The following is a 25,249-nucleotide window of genomic DNA, read 5'->3' as shown; positions in this document are numbered from 1 at the left end:
CTCCTGCAGAAAAGATGCTGCAGTTCACTCGCTCAGGATGCCAGTCTTATTCACCATCATTGGGATCTGTGCAATCGCTGCCCTTCTTCTGGCAGCGTTTGGCCCCTATATCAGGTCAGTACTTCGCCCAGGGAGTAATTCAAAGCCCTGTTTGCTGTGTAAAGGTAAATGTAAATGGTGTGCAATTTTACAAGTTCTAGGCATGCCTATACCTAACAACGTTAGTTCCAGTCCCTTGATCGAATCAAATGTTACAATTTGTCTCTCAACAGTGGCTTTGGAAGCTGTTATATTACATTAATACGCGATACAGAATATAATTTTGCAAATTCTTGGTTTATATAAATAAAAAGCGAAATAATGGAGTTTTTGTAAATTAGCATACTTTTAAAATAATGTACTTTGAGGAATCGTTGCGCTTGAACCTGCCGATGTATTTTTACCATCTTTTGTTTCCTTGGGTGAACATTTGCTGCAATGAAGTACATCACCTCATTCTCTCTCTGCCCGAATAAGACTTGGTTTGTAAAAATAAAACCATTCAAAGCGGTCGTGTATCCAATTAATATTTTGTTACAGAAACCGTTGCCTTACTATGTATTGTATTCCTTTGCAATGTACGGCATGAAGGAGGCTGGACTTGTCACTGATCAGATCATGAGATTGAGTGAGGGATTTTAGCAACCTCTTACTTTGATTGGCTACTTGATGTTTCAGCTGATTTTCAGTCACTGCTTTTTCGGATTGGTTTCCCAGTAGGTCAAAAGTATTTCAATTGCCCTTTAGATTGTGAAAGGCGTTACCTGCTCTAATTTTTTAACTCTTGAATACAACTACTTCCACTCGGGATCTTGGACTGAATAAGTAAAGCTAGATCTGACACGTTTCGGTATATTTTTTACGTTTCTACGAGAGCAGTATTTAACTTTCCAAAGTACAAAGCGTTGTGCAGTAAACTATTAATGCTGCATCATTTATTATGCAGCATGGAACTCCTAATATTCAGTATTCTGGAAATAACTACATAACAAGTTGCAAGAGAAACAGTCGGTGGAATCTTATAGGAATCTGAATGACATGGGCCATGATGAGAAATCTGAAAAAAACGTGCGATAAAGTAAGGCAAGGCCTATGTTGAAGTCAGAAGCAATTTGTTACATTTTCAAACAGTTTTGAGATTCTTGTTCGGGAGCAGCAAGATGAATTTTAATAGGGATTAATGATTGTTAAATCTCATTAATATGCAGTTTCATATTCATTCCTTGCTACAAGGAAACCAGATGCCAACAGTTCCTGACATGAGAGTTGCCCCACACTCCTCTGAGCCCTCCACCTTGGACATCTGGCAACAATATCTTAGCTGTATACACCTGACACGCATAGACGCTAACACCTACTACATGCTGGCCTCTCAGGACTCCCTGAGGGGATGCACACCACATTATCCCAGCTCAGGGCTGATCGCTGGTGAACTTAGTACCAACTGAATGCTCACAGCATTCATTCCCTTGCCTCTTACAACAGTCACAAAGCCAGACAGCTTACCTTGCTCATCAAGGGAGGAAATATCTTTCTGCACATTACAGTGCTACGAAAAGCTGGCACCTACACCAGCAGTTTACATGGCAGACACACTGCAGGTGCTGCAAACAAATTCTCATGTCTCGCAGTTGTAAAAGAAGTGGTGCTCATTGATAGCTGTGGAGACAGCTGTCTGTCGGGGGGGTGCCCAGCAGAGGGCAGCTCCCGAGATCATTCCAGCAGCTTGGTTACAGCCATACATCCAGTCAAGGTGCTGTTGATCAGGGATTTATGTCTCTGCACTCCAACAAGTGGGTCACAGTCAGTCCTGTGGCTCCTTAGGACCAGTCCAGAGGCTGTCACCGATACCGTCTGGAAGATTGCTCAGGGGTCTGGACACTGTGTTCAGACTGTCCAATTACTATTAGAGAACATTTTGGGAGCACGAGGGACAATTTCACTGTAATTGACATTTGTTACATTGTGCAGAGATTGACACTCAATCTGTTTGGTCATGTTTCTGCGTAAGCCTTACTGGAACTATTACAGAGGTCAGACATCAGTACACGTGCACGTTCCAGGAGGTAGAGGTTTTGAGAAGCTGCTGCATCTTATGTATGCAGTGTGAACATCAGTTAAATGGTGTCCAGAAACAACATCACTGGTGCAGGTGGAGAGACAATTTAATATCACTGGCCTCAGTGGCTAAAGGTTTTGCTTTGCATAAAATGGTCAGAAATGTCTGGGCCTTGGAGGTAAACAAGACATCGCGACGTGATGTACAAGGATCACCTGCAGACATGTTCTCTGCAGTGGATGGACCATATGGATGGAGTTCTCTCACCCCTTGAAGGGACTTGAAGCTGACAGCATGTGCTCCTCAAACAGTGATCTTTAAGCTTTGATTTCACCCATCAGTCAACCCCATAGGCTTCATACCATCTCCAGTCCCTATCCAAATTGTCTATGCATTCTGCACCTGCCTACCTTTCTTCCCCGGTATCCTGAGTGGAGACTGCAGAAGGGCCTGTGTGTGGTTCCTCCTCTGGCTAAAGGTACACTGACAATGTCGTCTCTCCACTCTATCCATGGGGGCAGCTGGTTCCTCATTGCATACTTGTACTCCTGCAGTCTCTGGGCAACAAAATCAGTTACCTCCCACATATATAGTCATAGAGATTTACAGCACAGAAACAAACTCTTCGGTCCAACTCATCCAGGCTGACCAGATATCGCAATCCCCAATCTAGTCCCACCTGCCAGCACCTGGCCCATATCCCTCCAAACCCTTCCTATTCATATAATCATCCAGATGCCTTTTAAATGTTGCAAATGTACTAATCTCCAGCACTTCCTCTGGCAGCTCATTCCATACACATACCACCCTCTGCGTGAAAATGTTGCCTCTTAGGTGTCTTTTATATCTTCCCCCTCTCACCCTAAACCAATGTCCTTTAGTTCTGGACTCCCCCACCCCAGGGAAAAGTCTTTGTCTATTTATCCTATCCATGCCCCTCACGATTTTGTAAATCTCGATTAGGTCACCCCTTAGCCTGTGACGCTCCAAAGAAAACAGTCCCAGCCTATTCAACCTCGCCCTACAGCTCAAATCCTCCAACGCTGGCAACATCTTTGTAAATCTTTTCAAGTTTCACAATGTCTTTCCGATAGGAAGACGACCAGAACTGCATGCAATATTCCAATAGTGACCTAACCAATGTCCTGTACAGCCGCAACATGACCTCCCAACTCCGATACTCAATACTCTGACCAATAAAGGAAAGCATATCAAATGCTTTCTTCACTATCCTACCTACCTACCTGCGACTCCAATTTCAAGGAGCTATGAACCTGCACTCCAAGGTCTCCTTGTTCAGCAACACCCCCTAGGACTTCACCATTAAGTGTAAAAGTCCTGCTAAGAGTTTCTTTCCCAAAATGCAGCACCTTGCATTTATCTAAAATAAACTCCATCTGCCACTTCTCAGCCAATTGGCCCATCTGATCAAGATCCTGTTGTAATCTGAGGTAACCTTCTTCGCTGTCCACTCCACCTCCAATTTTGTGTAATCTGCAAACTTACTAACTATACCTCTTATGCTCACATCCAAATCATTTTATAAAAATGAAGAAAAGTAGTGGACTCAGTACCGATCCTTGTGGCACTCCACTGGTCACAGGCCTCCAGTCTGAAAAACAACCCTCCTCCTCCACCACCACCCTCTGTCTTCTACCTTTATCCAGTTCTGTATCCAAATGGCTAGTTGTCCCTGTATTCCATGAGATCTAACCTTGCTCACCAGTCTCCCATAGGGAATCTCATCAAATGCCTTACTGAAGTCCATATAGGTTACATTACTGCTCTGCCCTCATCAATCCTCTTTGAATTTTTTGAAGAAGTTACAATCAAGTTTGCGAAACATGATTTCCCACGCGTAAAGTCATGTTGACTATTCCTAATCAGTCCTTGCTTTTCCAAATACATGTATATCCTGTCCCTCAGGACTTCCTCCAACAACTTGCCCACCACGGACGTCAGGCTCACCGGTCTATAGTTCACTGGCTTGTCCTTATCACCTTTCTTAAACACTGGCACCCCGTTAGCGAACCTCCAGTCTTCCGGCACCTCACATGTTTGTATCATTGATACAAATATCTCAGCAAGAGCCCCAGCAGTCACTTCCCTAGCTTCCCACAGAGTTCTAGGGTACACCTGATCAGGTCCTAGGGCTTTATCCACTTTTGTGTTTCAAGACATCCAGCACTCCCTCCTCTGTATTATGGACATTTTGCAAGGTGTCACCATCTATTTCCCTACATTCTATATCTTCTATGTCCTTTTCCACAGTAGTCATGATTTGGAGATGCCAGTGTTGGACTGGGGTGTACAAAGTTAAAAATCACACAACACCAGGTTATAGTCCAACAGGTTTAATTGGAAGCACACTAGCTTTCGGAGTGACGCTCCTTCATCAGGTGATAGTGGAGGGCTCAATCGTAACACAAACTTTATAGCAAAAATTTGCAGTGTGATGTAACTGAAATTATACATTGAAAAATTGATTGTCTGTTAAGCCTTTCATCTGTTAGAATACAGTGATAGTTTCACTTCTTTCATGTGTAAGTCACAAAACCTTTTTTTTAAATGTTGCATTCTCGGGTTAGTTGTTAACAATGGTGATAGCTAGACAATATGTTGAAGGTGTTAGCCCCCTGTGTTCTCTGTCTATGACCTGATGTTTAGATTGATTCTAATCTAAAAAGTGAGATAAGTTTTACATAAATTCATGCAGTTTTTGAGCTCAGAGTTCTACATGAATATATGCAGTTTTTGAGCAAAGTGCAATGTAACTCTGTGTGCTTCCAATTAAACCTGTTGGACTATAACCTAGTGTTGTGTGATTTTTAACTTTTCCACAGTAAATACTGATGCAAAATACTCCCCCATTTACTGTGGCTTCGCACAAAGGCCACCTTGCTGATCTTTGAGGGGCCTATTCTCTCCCTAGTTACTCTTTTGTCCTTTAATGTATTTGTAAATACCCTTTGGATTCTCCTTACCTCGATTTGCCAAAGCTATCTCAAGTCCCTTTTTTTGCCCTCCTGATTTCCCTCTTAAGTATAATCCTACTGCCTTTAAATTCCTCTAAGGATTTACTCAATCTATCCTGTCTATACCTGACATATGCTTCCTTTTTCTTAACCAAACCTTTAATTTCTTTAGTCATCCAGCATTCCCTATACCTACCAGCCTTTCCTTTCACCCTGATAGGAATATACTTTCTCTGGATTCTCGTTATCTCATTTTGAAGGCTTCCCATTTTCCAGCTGTTCCTTTACCTGTGAACATCTGCCCCCAATCAGCTTTTGAAAGTTCTTGCCTAATACCATCAAAATTGCCCTTTCTCCAATTTAGAACTTCAACTTTTAGATCTGGTCTATCCTTTTCCATCGTTATTTTAAACCTAATAGAATTATGGTCACTGGCCTCAAAATGCTCCCCCACTGACACCTCAGTCACCTGCCCTGCCTTATTTCCCAACAGTAGGTCAAGTTTTGCACCTTCTCTCATAGGTACATCCACATACTGAATCAGAAAATTTTCTTGTGCACACTTAACAAATTCTTCTCCGTCTAAACCCTTAACACTATGGCAGTCCCAGTCTATGTTTGGAAAGTTAAAATCCCCTACCACAACCACCCTATTATTCTTACAGATAACTGAGATCTTACAAGTTTGTTTCTCAATTTCCTTCTGACTATTAGGGGGTCTATAATACAATCCCATTAAGGTGATCATCCCTTCCTTTTTTTTTTCACTTCCACCCAAATAATTTCCCTTGATGTATTTCTGGGAATATCCACCTTAAGTACAGCTATAATGCTATCCCTTATCAAAAACGCTACTCCCCCTCCTCTCTCACCCCCCCCACCACCACACACACACACACACACACACACACACTTTCTGTCCTAACATTAAGCTGCCAGTCCTGAGCCATGTTCCTGTAACTGCTGTGATAGGCCAGTCCCTGTGTTAACCTGCCTTCCCTGTTAAGCCTCTTGTATTGAAATAAGTGCAATTTGATTTATCAATCCTACCTTGTTCTCTGCTTTGTCCCTGACTATTTGACTCACCTTTGTTCTCAACTGTACCAGATTGAAATCTTTCCTCACTATATCCCTGGGTCCCCACTACCCCCCCCCCCCCCCCAACCACCACCACCACCACCTCCCCCCCCCCCCAACCACCTCCCCCCATCTTACTAGTTTAAATCCTCCCGAGCAACTTGAGCAAATTTCCCTGCCAGTATATTAGTCCCCTTCCAATTTAGCTGCAATCCATCCTTCTTGTACAGGTCACTTCTACCCCAAAAGAGATTCCAATGATCCAAAAATGTGAATCTTTCTCCTGTACACCACCTCCTCAGCCATGCATTCATCTACTCTATCCTTCTATGCCTGCCCTCACTTGATCTTGGCAAGGAATCATCCAGATATTACTACCCTTGAGGACCTCCTTTTTAAATTCCTGCCAAGTCTCTAATCTCCCTTAAGAATCTAAACCTTTTCCCTGCCTGTGTTGTTGGTTCCAATGACCTCCTGCTAGTCCCTCTCCCCCTTGAGAACATTCTGCACCCTCACTGAGACATGCTTGATCTTGGCACCTGGGAATCAACACACAATTTTCGCTGCTGACCACAAACGTCTGTCTATACCTCGGACTAAAGAGTCCCCTAACACAATTGATCTCTTGGAACCCGCTGTACCTCTCATTACATTAGAGCCAGTCTCGATACCAGAAATTTGGCTATTTGTGCTACATTCCCCTGAGTGTCCATCACACCCTACATTTTCCAAAACAGCATACGTGTTTGAAATGGGTATATCTACAAAAGACTCCTGCACTATCCGCCTACCTCTCTTACCTTTCCTGGAGTTAACCCATCTATGTGACTGTATCTGAGACTTTCCCCCTTGCCTATAACTGCCACCCATCACATTCCCTTGCTCTTGTAAATTCCTCATTGCCTCTAACTGCCTCTCCAACTGATCCATTTCATCTGACAGGATTTGCAACCAACTGCATTTATTACAGATATAATCCTCAGTATCCCATAAGATCTCCCTAAACTCCCACATCTGACAAGAAGCACATATCACTCTAAGGGCCATTTTTGATTCTTTCACTCTACAGACCCAAAAACAGCACTATCTTATTCCTCTGCAAAACACTGCTCCAGATTAAATTAATGCTTTTGGCTTCTATTTTAAGTTTATCAAGAGGCATAGCTCAATAAAACATATAATCAAGAAAGAACCCACTCTAGTCACTACTGCAGACTTATTTTAAGGCTGCACTTAAAATCCACATATCAGCTTCTGTGCTGTGACCTCTCCAAACAGGTTCCTCCAAAATCAGTTGTGAATTTCACTTTTTTAATTTTCCCAGATGCACTCCGACGTCCAGCGATACATGAATTCAACAGCAAAGGCAGTAACTGCTAACTCTCAGTTAGCAATGTGGGTTTCTTTCTTTCTTTCTTTCTTTCTCTCTCTCTCTCTCTCTCTCTCTCTCTCCTCCACTGACCTCACCATGTCTGTTCCTCTCCCTTTTAAAGCTGCTGTTGTTTTGATTTTTTTTCTCCAAAGTTCCAAGACAATGCAACAGCATATAAAACAGTAATTGCTGCTCCTAGAATTCAAGGAAACCACCTCCAACACTGAAAACACCCCAAAAAAAGCAGCTGTTACAGCCAGAAATTTTTCCCATCCTCCACCTTGGATTACCCAGAATCCTTTTTTATGATTCAGTATGTGGATGTACCTCCTAGAGAAGGTGCAAAACTTGACCTACTCTTGGGAAATAAGGCAGAGCAGGTGACTGAGGTGTCAGTGGGGCAGCATTTTGGGGCCAGCAACCATAATTCTATTAGATTTAAAATAATTTTCTCCAGCTTCCTCATTTCCCCTCCCCCCATCTTGTCTCAGTCCCAACCCTTGAATTCAGCACCACCTTCCTAACCTGCAATCTTCTTCCTGACCTCTCCGGCCTATCACCCTCACCTTAACCTCCTTCCACCTATCGCACTTCCAACGCCCCTCCCCCAAGTCCCTCCTCCCTACCTTTTATCTTAGCCTGCTTGGCACAATCTCCTCATTCCTGAAGAAGGGCTCATGCCCGAATGTCAATTCTCCTGCTCCTTGGATGCGGCCTGACCTGCTGCGCTTTTCCAGCAACACATTTTCAGCTCTAATCTCCAGCATCTACAGTACTCATTCCTGTCTAATCAAAACCAGTCCAGGCTTACACTAACTGTTAAAAATTCCAATTCATTTTCTCTGTCCCCAGTGCAGTGCCAATTATTCAAATTTGATGTCCCCTCAGAGCATCATGCCAAAGCACCTCATAAGGCAACTATCTTATTTGTAGTCTCTGAGGGTTTGTGGTCATGCTTCACTTTGTTGGGAGTCTCAGTATAGAACGTAACACTGGGGTTGTTGAAATGAAGAATGTTAAATTGACAAAGCTTTATACTTTTGGCAACAGCACTCAAGGAAAGCAAAATAAAATCATACTTTCCAATTGTTTTGCAGAAGATGTGCTGCTGGGGGAGTGTGTACATCTGACGCAAGGCTAGATGGAAAAACTGTCTTGATCACTGGGGCTAACACAGGGATTGGAAAGGAAACAGCACGGGAACTGGCACGGAGAGGTAAGGTATTTGCTGAGCAATTCTTTTATCTTTGTAGGAGTACTTGAATGTGACAGCAAACATGTTTGCACAATGAACCCTGATGCATTCAATGTCATTAAGCAGCGAAGTTACGGAAACATAGAAAACAGGTGCAGAAGTAGGCCATTCGGCCCTTTGAGCCTGCAGCACCATTCAGTATGACCATGGATGATCATGCAATCTCAGTATCCTATTTCTGCCCTTTCCCCATACCCCTTTGATCCCTTTAACTGCAAGGGCCATGTCCAGCTCCCTCTTGAATATATCTGACAAAATGGCCCGAACAGCTTCCTGTAGGAGAGACTTCCACAGGTTCACAACTCTGAGTGAAGAATTCTTCCTCATCTCAGTCCTGAATGGCTTACCTCTTATTCTTAGACTGCGACCCCTAGTTCTGGCCTTGCACACATTGAAAACATTCTTCCTGAACTAGCCTGTCCAGTCCCATCAGGACTTTATATGTTCAAAGTTTGTGAGAAGATTTGTAGCTCGGGTGCTTGTTGTTGTGGTTCTGTTGGCCGAGCTGGGAGTTTTTGTTGCAAACGTTTCGTCCCTTTTCTCGGTGACATCTTCAGTGCTTGGGAGCCTCCTGTGAGCACTTCTGTGCTGATTCCTCTGGCATTTATACTCGTTTGAATCTGCTGCTTCCGGTTGTCAGTTGCTGTCCGCTGCAATGGCCGGTATATAGGGTCTAGGTCAATGTGTCTGTTGATAGAATTTCTGGATGAGTGCCATGCCTTTAGGAATTCCCTGGCTGTTCTCTGTTTGGCCTGCCCTATAATAGTGGTGTTGTCCCAATCAAATTCGTGTTGTTTGTCATCTGAGTGTATGGCTACTAGGGATAGCTGGTCGTGTCGTTTCGTGGCTAGTTGGTGTTCATGGATGCGGGTTGTTAGCTGTCTTCCTGTTTGTCCTATGTAGTGTTTGCTGCAGTCCTTGCATGGGATTTTGTACACTACATTGGTTTTGCTCATGCTGGGTATCGGGTCCTTTGTCCTGGTGAGTTGTTGTCTGAGAGTGGCTGTTGGTTTGTGTGCTGTTATGAGTCTAAGCCCCACACACAGACCAAGTCCTGAACTATGAAAGCAACCACCCCAACACACACAAACGAAGTTGCATCAGGACATTATTCAAAAGTGCAGCACACCTGAACAGATGCCTTAGGGAAAGACAATGAAATGAGGACATGCCACAACCCAAAGGACTGGCCACACTCCCATACATCAGGAGCATTTCTGAACTGACAGCCAGACTGTTGCAACCACTAGGACTCATAACAGCACACAAACCAACAGCCACTCTCGGACAACAAATCACCAGGACAAAGGACCCAATACCCAGCATGAGCAAAACCAATGTAGTGTACAAAATCCCATGCAAGGACTGCAGCAAATACTACATAGGACAAACAGGAAGACAGCTAACAACCCGCATCCATGAACACCAACTAGCCACGAAACGACATGACCAGCTATCCTTAGTAGCTATACACTCAGACGACAAACAGCACGAATTCGATTGGGACAACACCACTATTATAGGGCAGACCAAACAGAGAACAGCCAGGGAATTCCTAGAGGCATGGCACTCATCCACAAATTCTATCAACAGACACATTGACCTAGACCCTATATACCGGCCATTGCAGCGGACAGCAACTGACAACCAGAAGCGGCAGATTCAAACGAGTATAAATGCCGGAGGAATCAGCACAGAAGCACTTCACAGGAGGCTCCCAAGCACTGAAGATGTCACCTAGAAAGGGGACGAAACGTTTGCAACAAAACTCCCACCTCGGCAAACAGAACCACAACAACTTTATATGTTTCTATGAGATTCCTCCCACTCCAATTCTTCTAAATTCCAGCAAATACAAGCCCACTCTTTCCTCATGTATCAGTCCTGTCATCCCAGGAACCAGTCTGGTGAATCTTCACTGGACTCCCTCAATTGCAAGAATGTCCTTCCTCAGACTAAGAGACCAAAACTGCATATAATACTCCAGGTGTGGCCTCACCAAGGCCCTGTATAACTGCAGCAAGAAATCCTTATTCCGATACTCAAATACTTTTGCTATGAAGGCCAGCTTGCCATTAGCTTTCCTCACTACCTGCTGCACCTTCATGCCAACCTTCAGAGACTGTTGCACCTCACCTTTTCCTAAACTGACACTATTCAAATAGTGGTCTACCTCTCTGTTTTTGTGACCAAAGTGGATAACTTCACATCTAGCCACATTATATTGCATTTGCCAGGTATTTGCCTATTCAGCCAGTCTGCTCAAGTCACCCTGCAGCCTCTGAGCATCCTCTTCACAGCACACACTGCCACCTAGCTTAGTGTCATTCACAATTTGGAGATATGGCATTCAATTCCTTCGTCCAAATTGTTAATGTATATTGTGAACAGCTGGCGTCCCAGCACTGAACACTACAAAACCCCACTCGTCACTGCCTGCCATTCTGAATAGGACCCATTCCAATTCTCTGCTTCCTATCTGCCAACCAGTTCTCTACCCATATCGATACATTACCTCCGATACCATGAGCTTTAATTTTCCTTACGAACCTCTTGTATGGAACCTTGTCAAAATTCTTTTGAAAGTCTAGATGCACAACATCTGCTGATTCACCCTTGTCCACTTTACTGGTCACATCCTCAAAAACTTCCAGCAGATTTGACAAGCATGGATTTCCCTTTAGTGAATCCATGCTGACTTGGACCAATTCTGTCAGCACTTACCAAATGTTTAGTTATTACATCCTTAATAATTGACTCCAGCATTTTCCCTACCAAAGGCATCAGGCTAACCAGCCTCTCATTCCCCATTTTCTCTCTCCCTCCTTTTTTAAAAGAGTGGCTTTTTAAAAAAAAATAATTTAGAGTTTTACAGAAGAGAAGATACAAATACTCTGCATTTAGTCTGGAAGAGACATTACCATCATTTATATGTTTGTTCTAGTCTCTCTACACAAAAGTGTCAAGGAAAGTTCCAGACTTTTATCTGTCCCTGTTAATGCATTATGGGTTGAAAAGTATTATAGTGGACAAGATGTGAGCTATTTAAAAAAATGTTAAGTTTTTTTTTCTCTTTTTTTTAACCTTAAAACGATTGTAGTGATCATCTTTTATGATGTGCTGACAAAGCAGAGTCAAACAGGTTGAACCTCACAACCATTACACAGCAGGAAACTAGCAGCACAGTGGGCTAAATTGTAAACCCTCCAACAGTCTGGCATGAAAAACTTTAACCATTTTTCTTTTCTCTGTAAAAACACAAACTAGGAGCAGCAGTGGGCCACATGGGTCCTTGAGCCTACTCTGCCATTCAATACCATTGTGATTAAATCTTTATTACAATGCCTTATTCCTGCATTCTTCATATAACCTTTTGAGGTATTTAAAACCTAGCAATGTATATCTCTCTCTCTCTTGAAGAGGTTGTGACTTAGCCTTCACAGCTTTCTGTGTTAGAGAATTCTACAGTTCACTACCCTTTGAATGAAGTAACTTTTCCTCAGCTCAGTCCAAAATGGTCCACGTGATATCATGAGACTGGCTCTAACCAGAGAAAACCTACATCTATTCTGTCCAGCCCTGTTAGAATTTTATATGTTTCAATCAGATGCCTTCTCATCCTTTTAAACGCCAGTGAATACAGGCCCAGTCGAACCAATCTCTTCTCATACGGTGAATGTCTGCTGCACTCCCTCAATTGCAAGTATATCCTTTCTTAGATAATGAGACCAAAACTCCACGCAATTCTCTGACTGTGGTCTCACATTCCCTACTTCTGAACTCAGATTTGTCAGCCTTTAGCTCAAATAACTTTCCCAGTGCTTTTCTCCCCACAGTGTCTGTGATTGTTTTAAGTTCCCCCCCCCCACCCCCCCCCTTTCATTCACTTCGTGATTTTTAAGCAAGTTTGAGAAATTTTCTAAGTCTTCCACAGTGAAAACACATACAAAAGGTTTCACCATTTCACGTCTTTTTACTGACAGTTCCCTTGAGTTACTCTCTTAAGGACTGTCTTCCTTTTCAAATGCTTGTCTAGTTCAGTGCCTTTGGGCCTGTTCAGTTATATTCTCATTTTCCCCAATGGCTGAATGTCGTTTTCATACAAAGTGTGGGAACATGCACCGAATAAGCAGGAGAGAGTCAAGGATGGGAGTGGAGAAGGTGGACTATGACAAATCCTCAAGCCATTCACAGGTTAACAGTTAAAACCATGAGATAGATAAGCTAATCTTGAAGTACATGTTATGTAGTATGATTTTAAAAAGTTTGGGTCAGTTACTCTCACAATAACATGACGCTGCAGAGTTTCTTCAACACCGGAAGTTTACTACACAAGACATAAAACAACAACAAAAAACAAATTATCTAAATGCAGGCGGTTAGAAAAACAATTTAAACCACGAGCAAAACAATGTTTGCACCTCTCAGTTAAAACTATGCATTTAACTTTTTTTGCCCCCTTCCCTCTTATTCTCGAAGGTGGTTTTCAAACTGACACCAGCAGAGCTCTCTGGAATGGAAACCAGCTACCATAAAGGTAGCAGCAAATCCACCTCAACTCACCTATCAAAATGTGTCCTTGCAGTAATATTTTTCACACTTCAATACAGGACAGAACTAAATCCATATTACCTAAATATATGATTTGTTTTCAGAATCATAGAATACCCAGAGTGCAGAAAGAGCGCATTTGCCTCAAGACTGCCCCAACCCCCCAAAAGGTCATCCCACTCTATCCCCATAATCCTGCATTCATCATGGCTAATTCAACTAACCTATACATCTCTAGACACTACAGGGCAGTTTACATGGCCAACCCATCTAACCTGCAAATCTTTGGACTGTGGGAGGAATCCAGAGAATTCAGAGGAAACGCACACAAACACCAAGAGAATGTACAAACTCCATGCAGAGAGGGTGGAATCGAATCTAGGTCTCTGGCGCTGTGAGGTACTGAGCCAACGTATCACCCGTATGTTTTAATCAAAAATCATAATTAAAGCAGGAAATCCTGTCCATTTGGTTCTTCACAGGTGCTCGGGTAATCATAGCCTGCAGAGATTTGACCAAGGCAGAAGCTGCAGCCCATGAGATTCGGGAAGACACGGGGAATAAACAAGTCATTGTTCGGGAGTTGGATCTTGCCAACACTAAGTCTATATACCAATTTGCTGAAAATATCATGAAAGGTAATTCAAGAAACAAATGATATTTTTGTCCCATTTGCTGCAGATTTATTTATTTGATTTAAATTACTTAAATGATTAAAGAACTGCGAAGTATCTTGCAGACTGTATCAAAGAGACATCAGGACAGGCTATGAAGGTGCACGTTAAAGGCAGCAAAATGGCAGAAATACTGAATGGTTACTTTACCTCCATATTTAACAGGAGGACCAATAACACTGACTAAACAAAAGAAGAAATCAAAAATAAAGCATAAAGATTTGTAGAAAAGGGGAAGGTAAATGAGATAAACATAAAGGGGATATAACCCTCATTCAAATTATTGCAGTTTTAATCCCATAATCAAGAGTAGGGATGTAAATATTGTTTTAAAAAATTCTGTTTAATCAGTATAATTTTAATAGGTTAACTGTTTAAACATTAACAGGAGTGTTTACTAATAAAATACCAATACACTTTTCAGTTTAAATTCTACTCAAAGATGAAACCGGATAATGGGTAAACCAATATCTTGCATAATATCCTCCAACATTACTCATGCCTTTCCAAAAAAGGTCATTTTTTAGCAGCATTTTATCTATCATTTTAAACATTCACTGCAATCTATTATTGGCAAAGCTGACACTTCTTGGTTAACTGTTTACTGTTTTTTATAGTCATAGAGGTTTACAACATGGAAACAGGCCCTTCAGCCCAACCTTTCCCTGCCGTCCAGGTTTCACAATTAATCTAACCCCATTTACCTGATCCATATTCCTCCATATCTGTCCTATCCATGCACCTGTCCAAATGTTTCTCAAATGACAAAATTGTACTCGCTTCCACCACTGCTCTGGGCAGCCCATTCCAGACACTCACCACAATTGCCCCTCCCGACCCTTTTATATGTCTCCCCTGTCGCCTTAAACCAATGCCCTCTAGTTTTATTCTCCCCTACCATGGGGAAAAGCTCTTGGCTATCTGCCTTAGCAATGCCTCTCATGATTTTGTAGACCTCTATAACATCACCCCTCAAGTCCCCTACACTCAGGGAAACAAAGTATTTTACATCCTGAGTCGGGCATGGGGCTTACGTAGGAAATACTGACCTTGCTAATAATGCTGAAAGGCAGAGAGCAATAAAATCTTGTAGCTGCAAGACACAATTGATAATGTGCATGTCAGCACGTGTCAGTAGGCTAACACTGATACCATAATTAGATTAAAATTTCATTGTGCTGACATCAAATAAAAGCCAAACACAAACCATTTCCTCGAGCCTTTCTTGAATTTATAGGGGGGTTGTTCCTGTGATGACAGGGTGCACTATACATCACAATGAATGAAAAATATTGGCAGCAAATATAATAAAACCTGAAAACCTGGAAGTGATTCAAACCAAGGCATGAATCAATGGTACAGCCAGAGAATGGTAAAGCAAAGGACTAGCAATCCAGACTGGTAGCATAATAATCAATCAGCTTTGTTCACTGAATTCCTTAGCTTAGCTGCATTGCTGCATAAAGACTGGAGGAAAGGCCTGAGAGGAGGGTACGCAGAGGGTAAATTCAATGTTCCAGTGACCAGTCTTTGGAACAGACTCCACAGTGGAAGCCATTTATATCGCTATGTTCAAATGGATATTGAATAGAGTTGGATGTTAGAATTTACATTTTGGGTGCAATATAGAAGTCATTTATAACAGGATGTATGACATGAGTCGTGGTTCAGGGTTCCCTTAAGGTTCAGTTGGCACGCAGAATACAATGTGAGAAAATGTGTAAGATTATGTACTGGATTAGAAGAAGAGGCATAGACAGTTTTCTTAATGGGGCAAGGCTTCGGAAATCTGTAGCTCAAAAGGGATAAGTTAGTCCAAGTTCAGGATTTTCGTCAGGTTAACATGCAGGTACAACTAGCAGTTAGGAAGCCAAACGCAATATTAGAAGTCATTTCAACAGCGCTAGAATGCCAGTTTCTGTGACATCATTTAACGTCTTCAACTGTTACCCAGAAGGTTGATAGTTCGACACTAGCCAGGGACGATGTCTTCCGTACTGGGCAGCAAGGGATGTGCAGACTAGGTGGATTAGCCATGGGAAATGCAGGATTATGGGGATAGGGTGGGGTGCTCTTCAGAGTGTCGGTGTGGACTAAATGGGCCAACTGACTTGCTTCTATAAACTGTAGAGATTTTATGATTCGACAGTAGAAGGTAACTATGGACTCTGTTCCCTAAGGCTCTCCAGCACCCCTTCCCGGCTTTGCCACGTGTCACTTCTGGGCCTGTTGTAGACTAAAGAATAGAAATTGATGACATGTTTCACCTATTGCCTCCTGGTTGGTATAAGGCAAACCGGATATGTCCTTTCTCATCTATCAATTTCTGTGACATTCTGCCTTTTCTAATACCGGGGTTGCATAGCCTGGTCTGAACGAGAGAGAGAGAGAGTTATGTAACAAAAGAACAATAAAACAGAAAGAAAATGCCAAAAATACTGAGCACATGTAGAGAAACAGAATTAAACTTTCAGGTCAGTGACCTGCTGAGTATTCTCCGTTTTTATTTCAGAGTTCCAGCATCTGCAGCTCTTTGCTTTTGTATTAATAAACAGGTAAACCCCTGGGCCGCAATACTGATAACTTGGCATCGTGCCATAAAGAAAAGGACAGATCCAGATGACACGTTTTCCATGTTGTGACATATTTTCTCATTCCCAATTCTGTTTTCCGACAGAGGAAAAGCTCATCAATATTTTGATCAACAATGCTGGAGTGATGATGTGTCCCTACACAAAGACAACGGATGGCTTTGAGATGCAGTTTGGTGTAAATCACCTGGGTGAGTTATAAATGAAGGCTGCATTTATAAAACATCTTTCTGTAACCTTGGAGCGCAAAAGTAAAGTTGGTGCATTTGCCTACATCACATCAGTAACTGTTCTTCAAAGATCACAAATTAACTACCATAAATATGTGGCAGACCCGGACGCTGTAAAAAGTGCTGTACAGAGGTGAGCTCTCACTTTTCAGCCGGATATTTGGATTTTTTCAGTCAGCCGGTTTCCTCCCCTCCATGAAGTGAATTGTATCTTTCCGGGTTTGAGCCTCACTGACGTATCACCTCCGTGTAAGAGATTCTGTGCAGTGGGCGACAACAGGTTGGTCAACCATGAGGGAGTCTAGTCTTGGAACTCAGCATGGGATCTTGTTCGGACGAAGGGCTGCTGGACTTGAAATGTTACCTCTGTTTCTCTCCTCACAGATGCTGGCAGACTTGTTGAGTTTCTCCAGCAATCTGTGTTTTTTGTTTCAGATTTCTGGCATCCACCAGTCTTTTGTTATACTTTATGGATTTTTGGGTACTATCCCTCCACGGTAGGAGAGTCTAAAACTAGAATGAATAGGTTTAAGGTGAGAGGCGAGAGATACAAAGGAGTCCAGAGAGGCTATTTTATTCCTACAGAGGATGGTGAGTGTCTGGAATGGGCTGCCAGAGGTAGTGGTGGAAGCAAGTGCAATTTCATCATTTAAAAAAACATTTAGACGGGTACATGGATGGGATAGGTATGGATGGATACGGACCAAACCGGCAAATTGGACTAGTTTAATTGTGAAAACTGGACTGCATGTGCAAGTTGGACCAAAGGTTTCCATGCTGTAGACCTCTATGATTCCCCTTACAATTTATATACCACTCCTCACTAAAGGAACTTTCCTATTAGACATAAGAGATCTGCTTTGGGTTGAGGCTGGGTCAGAAATCTCTGATCCCAGTGTTCCTTGTGGGTCCCCACAAACTGGCCCCTGCCCTAAACAGGATGCATTCTGCCTAAGACCCATGTGTAACAAGCCTCAGACCCCAGTTATTGAGCTCTGCCATAGCCACCTCCCTCTCTGTTCAAAACCTTGTGCGTGAGATGTACAAGAACTGCAGCTAATCTTAAAACTATTATTAAATGGTAGCCAACAGAAGCACTTTCTGAAGCAAACATATAATACTGGAAAAACTCAACAGGTGTCGTCGCAGCTGTGGAGAGAGAAACAGAGTTAACATTGAGTTCAATATGATGATTCTTAAGAACTGAAGAATCTGCCTTTGCAGTAAGTTGCTTTAGTTAGAGGCACTTTGTTTCTTCCAGTGGTTAAACTCTATGCAACAGATCCCAGTCATAGGAGAATAGACCAATATTCCGTCAAACCACCAAAGTCAAAACAATGGCCTATGAACTTTCACTGTGAGCAAACTAGCTATAACACACATTTTGTTAACACAAATTCGCTGTGACGCACCAGAAGACTTTGGGACACTGTTTTTAAAGTGCAAATGTTTAAAATGTGATTATATTACCAACACTTTAAGCACTGTTTTTAAAGTGCAATTTTTCTCTAAGGTGGGTTGCACAAGAACTACTGTATGTGTTTACATACATAATTACATTTCTGAAGCAGTATATTGTCTCAAAACATTTTAGAACATGCTGAGGACATCAGACACTTTTTGACTGCAAGTCTTTCTATACTTTAACTTGTAAGGATGATATGTTCTGATCTCAATGAAAGGTCACTGATCTGCAACATTAACTGTTTTCCTCTCTCCTCAGATGCTGCCTGAGAAGCTGAGTATTTCCAGCACCACCTTCAATTTTTATTTCAAATTTGCAGCATTCTGCTTTTCCAAATCTAAATCATTGATGTTGCACTGATCAGATGATTTCTGCAACAGAGTAAGGTCATTGAGAGTTCGAAACACAACACAAAATTTCCAAAGGAAATGAGCAAAGATCTCAGAAGTTAAATGTTTTGCATTCCTTTGCCTTTAGGCCATTTCTTGCTGACCTACCTGCTTCTTGACCTCATTAAACAATCAGCCCCTGCTCGCATTGTTAATGTATCATCCTTCGCTCATGTTTTCGGTCGAATCAACTTTAAAGACCTTCAGAGTGAAAAAAGCTACGATGGAGGCTTGGCTTACTGCCAAAGTAAACTGGCAAATGTGCTGTTCACTCGGGAATTGGCCAAGCGCCTGAAAGGTAAGATGCAGATTGTATTTCCACAAGTCAGGTGAAAGGTTGCATTAAGCTCATCAGTTTCAGCTCAAGCCTAACTAGTAAATGCTAACCTTTTCAGGTTCATCAGGTATTATCATATCTAACAAATGCTGAAAGTACCTGAGGATCCAGAGACCAAAGATTGGCCTCCATGTACATTCTCCTGAACAATGGTCTCAGCTTATACGGTGGGCAGAGGAGTTTCCATTGCCAGGTGCAACACAGAGGAAAACAAATGGCTATTAAGCCAACTCTTGATCCCAATACCATTGGTGCCAACTAGTAATGTATATATGTAGGTAAGGTCAGGGTCTCCACTGATCAGCTATTGGTCAAAATTCATTCAAGGGCTATTTTAAATACACGAGTAAAAAGTGAGGTCTGCAGATGCTGGAGATGAGAGCTAAAAATGTGTTGCTGGTTAAAGCACAGCAGGTTAGGCAGCATCCAAGGAATAGGAAATTCCTGATGAAGGGCTCTGGCCTGAAATGTCGAATTTCCTGTTCCTTGGATGCTGCCTAACCTGCTGTGCTTTAACCAGCAACACATTTTCAGCTATTTTAAATACAGTAAGCCGAATCAAAATTAAGAGTATCTGGCTCTTTTGCACTTTACGAGTTGATGGAGACATCTTCCTGCCTTCTCTCAACCCATGTTTGCTATTCCAAAGGCTACTGAAAGAACCAGATCCAAAAATTTAACACCAGAGTTTCAAAAAAAAACTCAATTCTACAGACTAATCTGAATGTAACATTCATCACCTCACTCAACTCTGGCAGTATCCTGAATGACCTCTAAACCAATGAAGCACCAGGATTTACGTCATGCCTGGTCACTTGATAACTCATTTATCTCTTAGGTTTTTACTCAACAGATTCCAAAACAAATGACAGGATTGAGTTATATCCCCTTCAATCAGCCCTAAGGCTTATTTTGCATCACTGGCAAGGAAGTTTTATGTGGAAAGGTACTTAATTACTAACAGTTCTTTTCTTTCCTTGTGGTCAGTTCACTCACTTCATTTTGAGAACACAATTTAGGCCGTTCTCAGGACATTTCTCCTGGTGTTTGATATGTCTCTGAGCTGTTGAAGACAGGTCGTATGGAGAGGTACCACAATGCAGCCAGCTTCTGAGTGATTAAATCCAAGTCCCAGTCAGAAACCTGTGGAAAGGATAAAATTGGTAGTATGTCAGTTAGGCATCAGGTTAGACATCATTGATTCACTGCTGGAAAATCTCAGACTCTTGCATTTTTAAGTAAATGGTTGAAAGAGCTCCCAGTGATTCAATGTGTTAGGGCAGTGAGTAGACAGCTGGATTGTGAGTTTTCAGGTGGTACTGTATAAACTAGTGACACTTCACTTTTTTCTTTACTTGCACAGGCACTAAGGTCACCGTGAATTCTGTGCATCCGGGCTCTGTCAAATCCGAACTCACCAGGCACTCGTTCATCATGTCCTTAGCATGGAAGGTTCTGACATTCCTTATCAAAACACCGAAACAGGGGGCACAGACAAGTATATACTGTGCTGTAGCTGAAGAGTTGCAAGAGATTTCTGGAACACATTTTAGGTTTGTGCACATCGCTTTTGTAAATTCAATTATGAAACTTTGGATGAAAGTGCAAACAGCCAATTCGATCAAGGCCGACTTTTTTGGGAAAAAAAATGGAATAAAGTGTGGGATGCCAACCTTGCAGAAACCCTGAAGGAGAGAATGGATTCAGAGTTTTGCAACAAGCTTAAGTAGCAATGCTTTAATTATTTCATGGAATATGGGAAACAGTGGCAAAGCCAGAATTTGTTGCCTGTTCCTGACTGTCCCTTGACTGAGTGGCTTGCCAAACATTTCAAAGGCCAGTTAAGAGTCCACCTGAAGGCTAAGGGGTGACCTTATTGAGGTTTGTAAAATCATGAGAGGGATGGATAGGGTAAATAGACAAGGTCTTTTCCCTTAGGTCGGGGAGTCTTGAGGGCATAAGGTTTAGGGTGAGGGGGAAAGATGTAAAAGGGACCTAAGGAGCAATTTTTCCACATAGAGGTCGGTGCATGTATTGAATGAGCTGCCAAAGGAAGTGATGGAGGCTGGTACAATTACAACATTGAGAAAGCATCTGGATGGGTGTATGAATAGGAAGGGTTTGGAGGGATATGGGCCAAGCGCTGGCAAATGGGACTAGATTAGGTTGGAATATCTGGTCGGTATGGACGTGTTGGACTGAAGGGTCTGTTTCCGTGCTGCACATCTCAATGACTCACTGGGTCTGGAGTCGTGTAAGCTAGACTAGGTGATGATGATGGCAGGTTTCCATTTGTCTAAAAATCCACATCCCATTAATGAATGGAAAAAAAGGAACACAGTGAGCCAGAGGGTTTTTATGATAATTGACCGTAGTTCCATAAACAAAATGTAAGTTGCTAGAAATACTCTGCAGGTCTGGCAGCATCTGTGAAGAGAAATCAAACTTAATATTTTGGGTCCAGTGACACTTCCTCAGAACTAATGGTAGCCAGGAAAATGTCAGTTTATATGGAGAATATTTGGGGGGTGTGTGTGGGGTGGGGGGGGGGGGGGGGGGGGGGGAGGAGGAGGAGGGGGGGAAAGAGTTGATGACGTGGGGATAGAACCCAAAGAGAAAGAAGCCATTTGGACAAACGAGTGGATAACAATCTGGCTGAGAAAGTGAATGTCTGTTAATGGAGACTGTTAGTGACTAACAATAGGTAGTGTGTAATGGCAGACCATATGGTAATAAGGCCTGATGTGTGAGGGTGAGTTCAGGCTCTAAAATTATTGAACTCTATTGAGTTTCGAGTGCTGCAGGAACCCCAAGCGGAAAATGAGGTGTTGTTCTTCAAGCTTCACTGAAACAGTGCATCAAGCCCGAGACAGATGTCTCAGCCAGGGAACAGGGTAATTTGTTAAAGTGTCAGGCAACTGGAAGCTCAGGGTATTTTTTGTAGGCAGAACGTAAATGTTTTGCAAAGTGGTCACCCAGTCAATATTTCGTTTCCCCAATGTTAGGTCAAATGTGTTCGAGAACTAAACTCCATCTGCTTCTATTTTAAAATCCAAGTCCTATGTTTTATTCATACCGATTACATAAAACCTTTTATTGTAGTCTTTTAAATATTGTATTTATTTTACAATTTTGTGAAGCAAGTTATTTCAGATTTAGAATGCAGTGTTGCACATGTACAGTAAACTTTTACAGTTTTTTCCCAGGCAAGTAAGGTCTATCAAACCTAATTCTGGCTTTAACTTTGATTCCTATAGGAAACCATTCTTCACTTAACATTGTGATTTTTCTCAGAAGCACAACCACAATTTTGATGCAGGATTGTTGTATGTGTTTGGTTTTCTCCACAGTGACTGTAGACCTGCATTTGTGGCGCCTCAAGGTAGGAACGAAGAAACAGCAAGGAAGTTATGGGATGTCAGCTGCAAACTTTTGGAGATTCGATGGGATTGAACTAATTAGAAAATGAAATTCGAAGGAAACAAGTATAAAGAGCAACTGACTGCTTTCTTTTAACTACTTTTGATAGTTCCTACAAAAACACTCCAGAAAGTGCAACTTTTTGACTAACAGATTGTTGCTTCTGAAGTTGGTCACTGCACCAATCTAAACATCAACCTATAATCGCAAATCTTGCCTGCTACTGCCATATGATTTTGGCTATTAAGGGGAACCTAATATTTTGCTCTGGTTTCCAAATCACCTGTGTCAATATCTCAGTACATGATAGTGAACTATCAAACTACAACAATAACTGCTTCAGCGCAACATTACAGTTAACATGTTGCTGCATAGTACTGACAATGCATTAATGACCAGCATTGCTTTGTGCTTTAGAAAGATAGTTTGGGTTCTTCATTGTAAACCAGCAGTAAACATTTAAAGTGAGAACTTTTTTTAAAATTATGCAATAAGAAAGTGCTGCAGAAGACAAGAAACAGAAAGCTCTTGAAGGTGCTGTCTCCTTTCAAGCAACAGGTGTTATCCTTGGAATCCTGGTCAATATCGTCAGTCAACATTAAAGAAATATTAGCGAGTTTTGAGAATATTAGCTCAGCTTGAAGTTCTGGATGTAAGTTTGCTCGCTGAACTGGAGAGTTTGTTTTCAGACATTTCATTCCCATACTTGGTAACATCATCAGTGAATCTCCAGTGAAGCATTGGTGGTATGGCCCGGTTTTATTTTTGTGTTTGGGTTTCCTTGGATCGGTGATGCCATTTCCTGTTCTTTTTCTCGGGGGGTGGTAAATGGGAGGAGGAAAACAACAACAAACTGCCATTCCTAGATGTCACAGTAGAGCGGACAATCAATAGGGAACTTCAAACCAGCATCGACAGGAAAACACAATATACAGACCAAATACTGAACTACAGAAGCAATCATCCCAACATCCAAAAAACAAAGCTGCATTAGAACATTATGTCAATGAGCCAAGACATACTGCAGCACAGAGGAACTAGGAAGAGGAGAGGAAAATCACCTATACAGTGTATCCAAAAAGAACGGGTACCCAATGAACACAGTCCACCGATTTTTCAGGAACAAACCCCAACAAGCAGATAAAACATATCCAGAAAACCGAGCCATTCTCCCCTACATCAATGGCACCTCGGAAATGACTGCCAGATTACTCAAGACCCCTTGGCATCATGGTAGCCCACAAACCCACCAACACACTAAAACAGCAGCTAATGAACTTGGAAGACACTGCACAGACAAACAAAACTAATGTAACTTACAAAATACCTTGCAATAACTGTTACAAACACTGCATTGGACAAACAGGCAGAAAACTAGCCTTCAGGATACATGAACATGAACTAGCCACAAAAGGACCTGACCCATTCTCACTAGTATCCTTACATACAGATGAGGAAGGACACCACTTCGACTGGGACAACACATCCATCCTAGGACAAGCCGAACAGGGACAGGCATGAGAATTCCTAGAAGTATGGCATTCCAACCAGAACTCCATCAACAAATACATTGACTTGGATCCCATTTACCACCCCCTGAGAAAAAGAACAGGAAATGACATTACCAACCAAACACATATATAAACCAGGGCCATACCACCAGTGCTTCACTGGAGGCACACTATTGATGCTACCTAGTATGGTGACAATGTCTGAAAACAAACCTTCCAGCTCAGTGAGCAAATTTACATCCATTAAAAAAATATTACTGTATAAGAGAGATTGTGCATAAATTGGTTGTAATGTTTCCTGTAACAATGACTATATTACCATTTTGGAATTCCAGGTGTCACAAAATGTGGTATATAAATTAAAGTCTTTTTGTAAAACCTACCTCTTTCACAAGATTTTGGTAATATACCCGAATATTTAATATGAACATACACAACAGAAGCTCCTCAAACTCACTCCAGAGCTGATCTGTTTGTTTTGAATTCCACATTTCCACCTACTCATGACAACTCGTGATACTCTGAGACAGTGGTATCATTAAATATATTTTTAAGGTCGAGGTAGACAGAGTTCCAAAGTCCCATAGCCCTCAGAAGAAATATTTTGTCTCTGTGCTAAAAATTGTTAATTTTATAAGCATCAACTATTTTGGACCAATGCTCAAAAGGAAACATTCTGTCCATACCCACTTTACAAGAACCATTCAGGGACTTACACACTTCAATCCAGTCACCTTCTCACTCTTCTGAAGTCCACTTAGAACAAGCTTAACCTACTCTTGTAAGATAATACATATATTCCAGATATCAATAAAGATTAATACTCATTTGAACCACCTCCAACATATGTAATGTGGCTCACTGTAAAATTTAGCTTTGTATTACTCTCGTAAAGCAGCATGACTTTTCAGAACTTTATGGGCATTATTACAATAGATGTTGATAATTGTAGGAAGCACTTTCTTACATAGCACCACTCTGGAAGGCCATTAAGTTCAACACAATTAAATATATGTCAGTCTGTCGTAGTACATTTCCAATATAAATCACAATATAGATTCCATTATGTTTTATTAGTCATAAATTATTTGAAATTCCAAAAGTAGTCACTTAGACAATTGCAATTTTAGTAGACAAAGTTTAATGGTTTCACAAAAATTGATAAAATATACAAGCTGTATGCTGTTTTAGCTCGTGAGTTCAAACATTCACAATAATTATTAAAGGGTTATCAAAGCTTCTCTTAAAATGAAAAGATCAGCTTACAATAGTCCAGTTATAGAAACATTGCCATCCAGTTTGTG

At 41.7% G+C, this 25,249-nt stretch overlaps 1 protein-coding gene across 1 annotated transcript; it reads left to right on the top strand.

Moving 5' to 3' along the window:
- The first annotated feature begins 13 nt into the window (after positions 1–13).
- Positions 14–24,289, top strand: rdh12 (retinol dehydrogenase 12). Its single transcript, XM_060828362.1, has 7 exons — positions 14–114; positions 8,620–8,738; positions 13,811–13,966; positions 16,680–16,784; positions 18,766–18,975; positions 20,378–20,567; positions 22,365–24,289. The coding sequence occupies exons 1-7, from the start codon at positions 38–40 to the stop codon at positions 22,465–22,467; spliced, it is 960 nt and encodes a 319-aa protein (XP_060684345.1). The 5' UTR covers positions 14–37; the 3' UTR covers positions 22,468–24,289.
- Positions 24,290–25,249: the final 960 nt, after the last annotated feature.

The sequence above is a fragment of the Hemiscyllium ocellatum genome, chromosome 8 (genome assembly GCF_020745735.1).
Source record: "Hemiscyllium ocellatum isolate sHemOce1 chromosome 8, sHemOce1.pat.X.cur, whole genome shotgun sequence".
Classification (NCBI taxonomy): domain Eukaryota; kingdom Metazoa; phylum Chordata; class Chondrichthyes; order Orectolobiformes; family Hemiscylliidae; genus Hemiscyllium; species Hemiscyllium ocellatum.
This window is presented reverse-complemented; position numbering and strand designations above follow the sequence as displayed.

Excerpts from the sequence above, each read along its gene's own strand:
- rdh12 (XM_060828362.1), top strand. The coding sequence starts at position 38 with ATGCCAGTCTTATTCACCATCATTGGGATCTGTGCAATCGCTGCCCTT. Across the intron at positions 16,785-18,765 it reads GTTTGGTGTAAATCACCTGG|GCCATTTCTTGCTGACCTAC; the intron begins GTGAGTTATAAA and ends CTTTGCCTTTAG. Across the intron at positions 20,568-22,364 it reads ATTTCTGGAACACATTTTAG|TGACTGTAGACCTGCATTTG; the intron begins GTTTGTGCACAT and ends TTTTCTCCACAG.